The sequence below is a fragment of the Montipora foliosa genome, chromosome 6 (genome assembly GCF_036669935.1).
Source record: "Montipora foliosa isolate CH-2021 chromosome 6, ASM3666993v2, whole genome shotgun sequence".
In the NCBI taxonomy this organism is placed as follows: Eukaryota; Metazoa; Cnidaria; class Anthozoa; order Scleractinia; family Acroporidae; genus Montipora; species Montipora foliosa.
The window spans coordinates 62681205-62693704 of record NC_090874.1 but is presented as its reverse complement, the minus strand read 5'-3'; the positions used below and the strand labels follow the sequence as shown (position 1 = coordinate 62693704).

General features: G+C 39.0%; 1 protein-coding gene across 3 annotated transcripts in view; it reads right to left on the bottom strand.

The window, feature by feature from the left end:
* Window positions 1-12500, bottom strand: part of LOC138008086 (short transient receptor potential channel 4-like) — a 32982-nt gene that overhangs the window by 3402 nt on the left and 17080 nt on the right. For all 3 annotated transcript variants that reach the window (XM_068855275.1, XM_068855277.1, XM_068855276.1), the window contains 10 exons: window positions 12460-12500; window positions 10608-10664; window positions 9272-9408; window positions 8450-8668; window positions 6867-7040; window positions 6321-6408; window positions 5144-5354; window positions 3776-4135; window positions 2707-2908; window positions 44-190 (listed from right to left, as the gene is read on the bottom strand). The exon at window positions 12460-12500 is cut by the window's right edge. In XM_068855275.1, coding sequence (XP_068711376.1) covers window positions 44-190; window positions 2707-2908; window positions 3776-4135; window positions 5144-5354; window positions 6321-6408; window positions 6867-7040; window positions 8450-8668; window positions 9272-9408; window positions 10608-10664; window positions 12460-12500 — 1636 coding nt within the window. The remainder of the gene's footprint in view (window positions 1-43; window positions 191-2706; window positions 2909-3775; window positions 4136-5143; window positions 5355-6320; window positions 6409-6866; window positions 7041-8449; window positions 8669-9271; window positions 9409-10607; window positions 10665-12459) is intronic.

Below are 12500 nucleotides of genomic sequence, written 5' to 3'. Positions count from 1 at the left end.
CTTAGTTTCAAAAGTTAATGATAAAAAATTGGTTTATTTTTACCAAGATACGCGGATCGTCTCCTCCCCTCAAAAGGAAATAAAGGCCAGGCACTGTAATCAAGTTGAAGGGCACCACAATGGGGTGCAAGTTCCTGTACTGGTTCTCAAGAATCGCTCTTGCAAATTTCCATTCTATCTCTGAGTTGTTCTACAAGACAAAGTATTTAAACAAGACAGGTGTAACTGATACCATGTATGCAACTCTTTGGAATCGGATCTGTAATATCACTGGATTAGTGTGGGACTCGTTCATTTTTTCTGTTATACATTCGATTTAATGGGGGCCATTGTTTTCAGAATCAATTCCGCGAGCAGTTTGTTGATTGCGTGGGGTTTGCATAAGCTCGTCGTTTTCGTATTAATTCTCCAAGAAATCCGCACCCGCACTGAATATTGAAATTGCTGTTATAAACAAATGAGCCCATTTCACTCTGTAATCTTTGTGCAATTTATGTTTTAAAAAACGTCTTTAGAATGGACGGGTCCATTGATGCTTTTGTTGGCACTGGGCAAAAGATTTCCAGTTTTTGGTGCCTAATATCTCTCTTATTATTAAACAATCAAGACCTCAAACTGGAGAGTTATCTACGTCTTAAATAGGTTCTTTCAAGTATATTTGGGTACAGCTAAACGCTTTCTATCGACAAATTGGCATGTTAATTATATTACCGTATTTAATTATTAGTTGTATACTGATAACATTAGAGGGTCCATTTATTACTGTTAACCCAGTAACTCAAATAATTGCCTTTTCTCTTCTACATATCAAGGGATAGGAGACCCACCTTGCAGGATCGGAGGCAACTATTTGTTGGTAATTTACACAGACAAATCCTGCCTCCATTTCAACACGATGAAATCGGTCCGACCGTAGAAAATGTAACGTCCAAACTGCCAGACCACGGTTTACCCGTTCACCAAACGGAGCGAGCAAGGAAGCAAAGAAATCACCATTATCACCTTGTAGTCTATATGTGACTGGCTCTGACAACTTAGAAATAATCTTTCTAATAAAAGGGTTAAAACCGCAGAACGTAATAAAACTAAAAAATAAAATCACTCAATTAAAAAATACTTTGGTTGAATCGCAGCTCAACCTTCATCACCGAAATAAAAATTTACTTTTTATTACGTTGTGACTTTTTCGCCCTTTTATTCGGAAGATTATGTATCCGGAACGTGGAATCGACTTTTTCGCTTCTAACTTGCACATCATTTAGAGATAATTGCTTTTCTTTATGAAATATAAGGTAGTTTTCACATGTTCGGGCTGATCATCGCGTTCACTAGCGACGGAGTTGGTGTTGTAGTCGTAGTCGTAATATATACTTATTGACTGAGTGGGAGGACCGGACGGGAAAATATTTGGCCCGAGTTCATGGCGTACGGACCGAGCGCAGCGAGTCCGTGCGCCATGACCGAGAGCCAAATATTTTCCTGTCCGGCCCGACCTAAACTCAGTCAATAAGCATTTTATCAAATGGGCTCTTGACACTATTTATGAGCACTAAGAAGATGAAGTTAGGACAAAATAAAAAACAAAAATCTGCACAGAAAATTTATCTAATATGTTGTTTGCTTTTGCTTTTCTGGCTGTAAATTACCTGGATGTTTAAAAGCAACGAAATCTCCTAAAATTTCATCGCACGGAGCAGTATCTGTTCCTAGTAGGGCAGTACGGCTTTTTAAGGCCCTGTTCGTGCTAATGCGTACGGCCCGCATAAAGGCATTTTCCCAATAGTTTTGCAATAAAAGCGCGCGTTGGGCCGTACAGGCCATATGATAAGTGCGCTTATGACCTAGTGAAAATCAAAGATCGGAGTCGTACGCGGAGTCATAAGCTCGACGGAATCGGAGTCGGAAGAATCAAAACGTTTCCATTTCTTCCGACTCCGCTTGTGACCCCGTCGCTTATGATCCAGTGAAAACTAGATTGCCGGAGTGGAAAGAAGAAGCGGAAGAACAACCAATCACAATACTTGGAATCGAGCATTGTGATTGTTTAAATTCTTCCGCTTCTGCGTGAGACTCCGACAGTGCAGTTTTCACTTGATCGTAAGCGACGGAGTCATAAGCGGAATCAGTATCCTGCTTCCCACTCCGACAGTTTGATTTTTACTAGATCATATCGCTCTGCCCTTCCGATTACGACTCTGCCTCCGACTCCGTCGCTAGTGAAAACCAGCCTTAAGGACTAAAACCTCAAAAACCCACGCATAATGACAGAAGTTCATTAGGGGGTCCTCTATCTCCGAGACTTGGACTAGGAGTCAACTTTCCCAAGTAGATTTATTTATAGAACGCCTCCCTTGGGAAATTCACCACGCCCACTGTTTCAAAGGCCAATCAAATCAGTGCTTTCTCAGCGTCAAGGGAAATGTGATACTTTTCGCGGGAACAACATCTTCCTTAAAATAAATTAATTGGGAAAGGGTTGACTCAAGGAATTAGTGTAGATAGAGGATCCCCTTAATAAGCTCCTGCATGACAAAGACATGGAAAATTATATAAATATTATGTGGATATTCTGAATAAAATAAATAAATAAATAATAATTATAATTAATAGTGATATCATAAGGACGACGACGACCACAACGATGATGATGATGATGCCGATTTTGATGTTGCCCTACAACTTTCAATTTCTATTGCATCGTCTTACCGAGGCGTTATCAAATGTCTTTGTCAGCAAAGCTACCAGTATATTGGTCATCATGATAACGGACAGGATAAGGAAGGCGAAGTACAAACCATGCACAACATACGTAGCGACGGGTGAATCAGTTACCACCATATCTGACTGACTGGTCAGGCCAAACAAAGACCACATCAGTAGTCCTGTCACATTGGCGAGCAGATCAGGACTAGGAAAGAAAACAATGGCTATTTAAGCGTCAAACAGACCCAAACTAGTAAATTTAGTTATACAGCACAAAAAGAAAAACCTGCAACGACAACAGCAACGGCAGTCGTCGGTCAACATTCGCGGGTAACAGTGCAGTTACCCTCTGACGTCATAGATTTTGCAGTTTTGCCCGCTCAGAGACTTTTGGCGGGAAACAGTTTTGTTGTTAGATGTCATGTGACCTCAAAGTAATTTGAGCGCGCGCTGTTGGGGGAAGAATTCAGCTATACAACAATGTTATTTATTGACGGATAGCATGGACTAACACAACTACAGCTACAGCTTCTTGCAAAAGGATCCCATAATGATTCAAGCGTGGTGAGAGAATTGAAATCATCTTATTATAGTATTAAAATAAATCCTCGCTTTTTACATGACATTACTGCAGCTGCGGGAAACAACTCATTGGAGTGAGTTAAATTAGCCGGAAAATCAATGTAGTATAAACACGTAAAGGAGAAATTTTGTTCTTCATCAACAAAATTCTTGACAGCTAAACGAAGCTTCCTAAATCCATCCTTAATTAAATTTTCCCAGCCTCGTTTTGATAAGACCTGCAAAATTGTTCCATAAATTGGAGGGGCTCAGACATGATCCCTATATGATCCCTCATCATGGTTAGGGTATTAGTAAATGAACGTTTATCAGATAGCTAATTTTGCAGCTAAGCGAGGCTGCAAATCGCAGTAGAGTGTTTGAAGTTAATTGGGGAATTTGAGCTCAGAGGAGGCAGGGTAGAGCCTTCTTATACTAACTTTGGACGAATAACTAGTACCTCTTGTGTGGAGTGAGAATGAAAACAAATATATAAAAATGTAATACTTACCGAAAATTCTTGCTGACATAGTCTCCATTAATGTCAACGTAAGACATTCCCGCAGTGTGGCATTTGGTTATCGCCACAGAGAATGCAGCAATGATGAAGATGAATTGGATGAGAATAATGAACAAATCAACACACATGCGAAAAAAAGCAAGTTGAAGAGGACCGACGGTTGAATTGAGCCCAACAAAACTGGAAAAACGCAGAATCAACAACAAAGTGTTGAAACCGTAGAGGTAGCTGGCGATTTCCAACAAACGATTTTTGGAGGGCTCTCCTCCTTGAATCACAACCACAAGTCGCATAACGAGTATGAAGAGGTAAATGATCAGCACCAAAACGTCGATGTAATTCCACATGTCCCTGGAAAGTCGCAAAAAAGAAAAAAAAAAGAAAGAACATATTGCCGTCATTGAGACAGGAGCCTCCATTTACTTGTCCATTTAAAATACCATTGCCTTTCTTTCTAAGGGGAACGAGGAATTAGCAAGGCGACGGCAAAGAATATTTCCAGAATCAGTAAAAGTTAACGCGCGGGGATTCTGGGACGGGATTCTGGTGGCGCATCATCTTTCGCAACTAGGTGGTGTTTTGTTTGTAAGAAAATAATAACAACACAAACAACAACAACAATAATAATAGTGATAATAATAATAATGATAATAATAATAATAATAATAATAATAATAATAATAAGAAGAAGAAGAAGAAGAAGAAGAAGAAGAAGAAGAAGAAGAAGAAGAAGAAGAAGAAGAAGAAGAACGATAAGGATAATACCGAATGATAATGTAATGGATTTATATAGCGCATTTTCTATATTTACACATTCAAATGCGCTTTTCAAGCAATCAATCTATGGACATCAGCGTGTACGGGCACCGCTGGCAGCCGCTATCAGCCCTTTAGCGGCGGATCCTCACCCAGCCCACGCAGTAGTACAGCAGGCGTTGCAGGATGTTTAAAGACGTGTCTGTTCTGGATCCCTTGGTTCTTTTGAATGAGGCAGACACCATCATGGCGTATGGTAATGTTTTGTACGGAAAAAAATTCGGTAATTGTAATCATCGTCACAGTAAAGCACTTAAAATCGATTAATTAGTAGGCGGCGTGATTTAGTAGTCATGGAGGTGGACTTTCATGAAGAAGTTCTCCCGACCACCAATTTATTGTAGCTTTAGTTTTTTCCACGCCGTTGTCCTTATTCAATGATAAAGGACTGTGTTTAAGTGGCAGTGTATCTAGCCCTGAGTCACTACAGAATGATAAATGAAATCATAATAAAATTCATGATAAATCATGAATCCAATCAAATCATAGGTTATCTTTTAGGGTTTTACTCTACTAGAAAACTTAAAATGGCATATAGCTTACTTGAAGTACTTTAAAGGCGAGCTTTTGTATTGCTGGTATTCACTGAGGACAATGCCACAGAAGTAGATAAATATCAAGTATTCCTCCCATCTCGGTGCAACAGTTGAGCTCAACATGCAAACACGACAAAGAAGCAAGATGAAAGCGACCTGACTCAGTTTGTCTTTCACAAAGAGCACAAACGGAGTGAGAAGATAAGCATAGTATGTGTCTGTTAAAAAGAAAAAAAAAAGACTTAGGTTATAAAACACGTACAATCATAATGGACGTATATGTATAATCACCAATTGTTACGCTTAGTGACTGGTTAAGAAATCTGTCGCCAGTTTATCAACCAATGAGAAGGAAAACCAAAACCAATCGCGACTTACACGCGCGATTTAAGTAAGTCACACGGAATTGCTACGAATTTGGATTGGTTCATTGCGCTGTTTGCATCTGCTCTGATTGGTCGAAGTAATTACTTTGGTATTTGTTTTACGACATTCAATTGAAAACCGCTGTAAATGGTATCAGTTAATCACCGTAAGAAATATTTGTGAGCTGACGTATTGAACGCGAGCCGTTCGTCACAGCAAATGAAGTCACTAAGCATCGCGTATTATTCGGAAAACCTCCGAGTGTCACGTGACATGGCCTTACGGTCGAGCTTGCGGTCTGCGGTTTAAGTTCTGACGGCTGGATACCCTTCTTGCGGTACGTGATTTCCCGCAGCGCCTTTCATCTTAAAATTATGTAGGAACTCACGTTTATAGCTATAAGTTATGTTCTTTAATGCTTTAACTTTTGAATGGACACACTGTTGATGATTAATTGCACATCCTTGAGAACGCTGGCTCGTTTGAATTAAAAGTAAAACAATAATACAACATAACGCATTTTTCCCCGCTAAATGCCGAATCTTGTGCTCAAGGCTATTTCTGCCACTGCAGCAACGGCTAATGGCTTTGAAAACGCGATGCTAAATATCCCTAATGACAAAGGGCTACGTCACGAAATGTTAGTTCTCAAATTATTCTTACAATGGTTGATGCGGTTGTATCAATTTTTTCTTAGAGATCTCTCTGGATAGGGAAGACCCGACGTTATTCAAAACACAAGGTTGAACATCATGCAACATCAAGTGTGTGGTCTATTTGGCATTAAGAAAGAGATTTTTGTTCTTCTATACTCATACCTAACGCTTTCCCCGGAAATTTTTCAGGTTGCGAGAAAGCTATCCCACTTTCGTCCGGCATTTTTGACTTGATCATGCGCAGTCGGCACTGTAACATGGATAACAAACAATAATTCACAAGTCATCCAAGTCTAAATCCAGATAGAATTTATTTTTTAAAAAATACATTCTTTTATTACCCCCTCCCTCCCCCCCCCCCCCCCCCCAAAAAAAAAATAACAGTCATCAGAATTAGCATCATTTCTGCAAATTTTGTCAAATGACCATGAGAGCTGGGTATGAAAAAAATTTAGAAGAGAAAATGTTTTTATGTCTTTTGGTTGCAAATCCACCAAATCTGGTGGAAATAAGAGCAAAACCAAATAAGTTACATTTTTTGGTTCATAACCCTTTGATTTACTCCAAAAAAATCCATGAGAAATGTAATGGAATTTTTTTTCTTATCGGTGTGTATCGGTGGGTAGGGAATCGTTGTCAACTACAAGAATCAAAATCAAGAAATTAAAGGGTGGACATTTCTCTCTAAATGAAAAAAGTCAAGAGTACCTTCTTTTGATCTCTGTAGCTGGCAATCCCAATGATTGGCAGTAGTATTGGTGTCAGAAATGTTTCTATCACGATTAAAGGAAACAGAAGAATCCGATGGCGCTTGAAAAACTCTGGCAACCCTAGCAACCATCTCATCTTGAGCCTCTTGAACAGCAACGGGTGCGCCACCAGCTACCAGAAATAAACGAACATAACTACATGTTTGGTTAACGTGCATGTGTTGAAGATCATCCAAGTTAAGTAGCAACTCAAGGTGGGTCGTTGCCACGTCATCTCGCAATATAAATTCACGTAATTGCAATCACTTCGTGACTGTTTTATCCTTTTAACATGACAAGGGTCGGAACGGCGCTTAATTTAGGTGAGAAAACGAAAATTTATCCTTAAAGTGCTGAAGTTCTTCCCAAAAGAAAAACGCACGTGCAGGGCGTGCAAAACCATTGTTTTTGCCCACTAAAATACGCAGTTATACAACAAATAGGATAGTACTTGCACTCTCAATGGTCAATAGCTGTGTTGAGATGAGAGCATGAAAACACGGCTGTGACATCACATGAATTTTTATTGGTTATGTGTTCTCAGACGCCCGTTTTGATTGGCTGGATTGAAATATGAACGGTTATCAAGAAAATCTGTTTCAATCAAGATGTAAAAAGACCAGCATTTTCCTTCATTTGTCGAATTACCTTTGAGAAATATTTTATAAAAGCAATGGGGGACTTTTTTTTCTTTCTCATCTAAACACTCGAAGGGGATTTGGGAGAATTCTCGACGGTTGTCTCGGGTTTGCGTAACTGTCTCGAATTCTCCCAACTCTCCCTCGTGTTAAGAGGAGGCTATGTAAACACGGAAAAAGTCCTTTGTTGCTTAAATATTTATTTGTCACGTTCTCGTTGCCGTCGCCTTTGTCGTTGCTTAAAGTGCCCCCGTGACCAAATTATCAATTCTTATTTTTCAAAACTATGTTTGCTAAACACTAAGCGACCAAAGTCTTAAGCCTTGATTTCAAAAAGACACCTGTTCATTTTAACCGGTATTGTCCTCTTAAATAGTCCGCTAATAATAAACTTTAAGTTCTTGAGACAGCTGGATTGAGGAGGAAATGACGTCAAAGGCTCACTAGTTTAAAAATGCAATGCGTGCGTACGCCGAAGAATTAATATGCAGCACAGGGGGTTTAGGCTTTCAGACTGATTTATAAACTCTCATTTTGCATAAATAATAAGCTGCATCCACACGCTGAAATTTTAAGCTAGTGAGCCTTTCATGTCACGTTTCCGTGGATTCATTCCTCTGAGGTCCAATCGGTCAGTTTTGATGGTGAACCGTGAAATATAAAACTTAAGCTCAAATTAAACTGCCTTTGGACAAAAATCGAAGCGCAAATTTTTTTCCAGCCAGGTGTTAAGCAAACATTTCCAAAATCTGACTAATAAAGGAAAGCGCATTTGATCATATTCAGATGCTAATTTGCGCCTAATAAGTAATAAATTATTATTATTAAGTGATTTTTTTTTATCCTAGGTTCACTTTAACTTCCTTAATCGTAAGCGAGAGGCAAATGGCCGTTTCCCACGAACCTTTTTTTGCGAGTAGACGATGGCTTTGTCGGTTAAACCACTTAACATCGAAGCCTGGCTGTGAACATTTTCAGCCACATCGCTTTTAACCAACTCCTTGTTGTCATTCACTTGATCAATCAGCTGCACGGCAAAATCCTCTGTCTGCTCTGCAAGCTTGGTAAGAAAGCCAGTATTTTCCGTCCAGGTTTCAGCTAACTCGTTCAGTTTGCGGTTCACCTCAGAATGATAGTTGTTTAACATTTAGAGCACATTTCATGCAGGAGAGGGTCAAATTTGAGTTATTTTCCTCTGTTATGGTTTTGTACTTCTCACTCTCGTAAACTGGTTAATTACTGGGTTGCCAGTATAGCAATGTTCTTGCACCAATCAGAGGTAGAGCAAAACCAATCATCACATATTCATTGGTCATGCACGTATTCGAATTATGCATAACCATGATTCCTCGCTTTTCGTTTGCTCTTACAACTTTCCGCTGGTTCCTTGTTGCTGCGTTTGTTTCTCAAATGTTGTAATATCACTGACATCTGACCCCCACGGGTCTTTGGGACCCTGATTATTTTCAAGGGCCACCCCATCGTTGTTGTGCTTTTTGGATTGTGTGCTTGACTAAACAATCCTTGTCGTTATAGAACAGCTCTCGGTGCGTTAAAGCCCTTTCATTGCTTCGGAAACAGCTTCATTTACTAATGACTTCGAATTTATCATTTTTTCAGGGTAATCGAACTTTTTGCGCCCATTAATCTGCACTGCAGCTGACTTGGGACTCCTCGGAAGGTAAGAAAGAAAAAGAAGTTATATGCTGCTCCACTTTTTACTTACCATGAAAACCACATCTATTGGGTTTTTGCACGAGCACAAATTCTCTGCAGTGACGATTCGTTCGATCTTTTCAACAGTCCATTGGTTGCCTATGGAGTCCACTTCGCTTTCTATAAATTTCTTTAGATCTTTTTCCGCTAAAAAAAAAAAATTGTTTCAGTTTGAGTGTTTTTCGTTGAGGGATTAATTGATTCGGATAACACCCAAGTTTATTTTGAATGGTGCTCATTGCACTTTTATCCCATTCTGGCAATATTTGTGAAACGGTCTCTTATGCTCTTCTATTGTTCTATGAAAGAAGAATTGTCCTTTCAGCCATCTTGGCGTTTCTATTTACGACAAGTTTTCTAGCTTTAAAGGGAGAAAGACCCATGCCACAGTCGGCAATTGGCCATATCAAAAATATCATAATAATCTTTGTTTGTGCCTCCAAAACATTGCATAAGCATTGTTTCCAGTTTCTCTTCGGACCATTATAAGTCCCAAGAGAAAATAAAAGCAATGCTAATACAAAATTTTGAAGGGACAAACAAAGAATATTATGATATTTTTGATATTGGCTTATTGTGTGTGCTCAAGGTTAGGACTGGAACAAGCATGAAATGGAGTCTCTAGCGAGGGAGAAAAGTGCCCACACCGGTTTACTCCAAAATAAGGTGAGACACTTCGTGACACATATAAAGGTGTAACATTTGATGAGGTTACGTGGCAATACCTGACAGATAAACGACACTCTGTTTATGCAGAGAATAGCTGCTGGGTTAGGCACTGATCTCTAATGATTAGGTCTTAGCGCCGACTCGAAATGGTTAGCTTTCATATATTGTTCTGGTGACACCATATTTAATCAAACTTATTAAAACTTTAGTGAGATCATTTGGTATTTTATGTTTTGGAGTAACCATTCCAGTCATAACCGCACCTTCAGCTTCCATTCAAGGCTCGTGCCAGAGCAACTGGGTGACTTCAATTATCGAACTATTGTTTAGCTATTACTCTTTATTAATTAATAAAGTCCTATTTCAAGTTGGTGCGCCACTGCCATGCGAAACCAAAATGATTTTGAATTTGGTAGTGGTTTCAAATATCAAACCTCATTCAATGTCAAGTTGCAAAATATTCCAACACATATTGAAACAATTAATGGATCCAGTTATCATAACCAATCTCCCGCTAAGGTGGCTTTGCTCAGCATACGTTACTAATTGTATTATGTTGTCTTATAATTACTCATGGGTGCCGCAGAGCGCAAGCTTTTAAAAGAAGGGACAAAGCCGGTCGACAAACCCGAATATGTAAAAGCCTTTTGTCGTTAAAAATCCACAATTAACCAAACCTTGTCCTCTTTCGTGCTCATTTACGTCAGGGATTTCGATCATTTCCTCGTCATTTCCTGGCGTAACGAAAAAAAACAAAACAAAAAACAAAAAGAACCCTGAGTTAAGAACAGAGAATAATATATTAAATAAATTAAAGACATCGCACTTATTAACTTAAATTAAAAAACATTTTCATTTTTGGATGAAAGGTTTGCAGTGACCTTTGCATGACTGGATTAGATTGCGTATTTTCTGCTATTCACGGCAAACTTAAATGAATGAATAAATAAATGATTGAATGAATGAATGAATGAATGAATGAATGAATGAATGAATGAGTGAGTGAGTGAGTGAGTGAGTGAAAGAATGAATGAGTGAATGAATGAATTAAAACGTCCATGCTCATCACGGCCCAGGATATTTTCAGGATGATTGTGTCGCTCGTTATGCGTCTTATTCCAAAATGACCATTTTAGTTGTTTTGTTTGCTTCCAAATTAGTCCTTGGTGCCTCGTTCAAGGTTAAATATATATTCTTTTGAATTTTAGTTTAAGAACGAGGCATCAAGGGATAATTTATAAGCAAAAAAGAATACTAAAATGGGGGCCGTTTTGGACTAAGGTGTTTTCGTGTCTCAGCAATTAATAGACCTTTTTCGCTTGTACATTTTGTTTTCCCAATACAAATCATGTGATAATACTCGGGAGGATTGGTCCTTTGTTTTGCTCATTAAAAAGAGCGCATGGAAGCATGAATGTGTCTGCATGTACTCTTTTTAATGAACAAAAGAAAGGACCAAAACTCCTGAGTATTATCACATGCTTTGTATTGGGAAAACAAAATGTACAAGCGAAAAAGGTCTAGCTATTGCAAAGAGAGTTAGCCGATAACAGAACCAGCATTTGTTTGCACTGCGCATGCATCAGCTTTCAAGGAACCTTTGAACCTTTATTGCACACTTTTGATATTTCAACTAATTCTAGAAATTACACAGTCACATAATACAAAATTAAGAGAACTGTCACAGGATAAAAATAGATTTCTTTTCATTTAGTGGGTGCACAGTGGGCAAAGGAGCTGAGGCGTCCGAGTTGGCAACTGCTATAATTCTAAAAATGTATAAAAATATGAAATGATCAAAACGACTAAGTTCACAAATGAGATCACATGAACTTCAAGTTTCATGTATTGGAACTGCGTAATAGTTGAAAAGGGTTCCTTCTGCAGGTACCGGAGCACAGATTATGTAAAACAAAAGGAACAAAGGACAGAAAACAAAACAACTCCAAATAAAGACTGGTCCCAAGTGACCAAAAATACAATGCTTTCCGGTACATGCACAAAGACCCTTGGAAAGATGATCGCAGTTGGTTGAACAACGTAAGATGTACTCCCAGAAAAATTGGATTGGGGTGTGTGGCCGGATTCTTGAAACCCTTACCCTATTTCAGACCAAAATCTATGATTTTCTCTTCTTATTTCAGTCCCGACCAAAAAATTGATACCCTATTTCATATATATTTTAGCTGTAGCACGGTTGGCGTAACAATTTCATGAGGGCTTTTGTTGATAGTCTTATCGCCTAATGATGTAGAAGTAGCTTCTCCTTGAAAACATACCCAATTCAAGACTTAAGTGCAAAAACCATACCCTATTTCAGACCAAAAAAGTCAAAATCAATACCCTATTTTAGACCAAAATGACCCATGCCCTTTGGGCCGCACATCCCTACATAGCCCATATAAAGGAGTCAACTCGTACGTTACCAGGGCCCAAACGGGGTTTGATAGCTCAGTTCACCTCTATCACATATTCATAAGTTCGAATCCCGATCAAAGAACCAGGGGGTGGGGGTGGGGGCATACTTACCTCTTTTGTGTCGCATGAACGAATAAAAATCCAAAAACTTC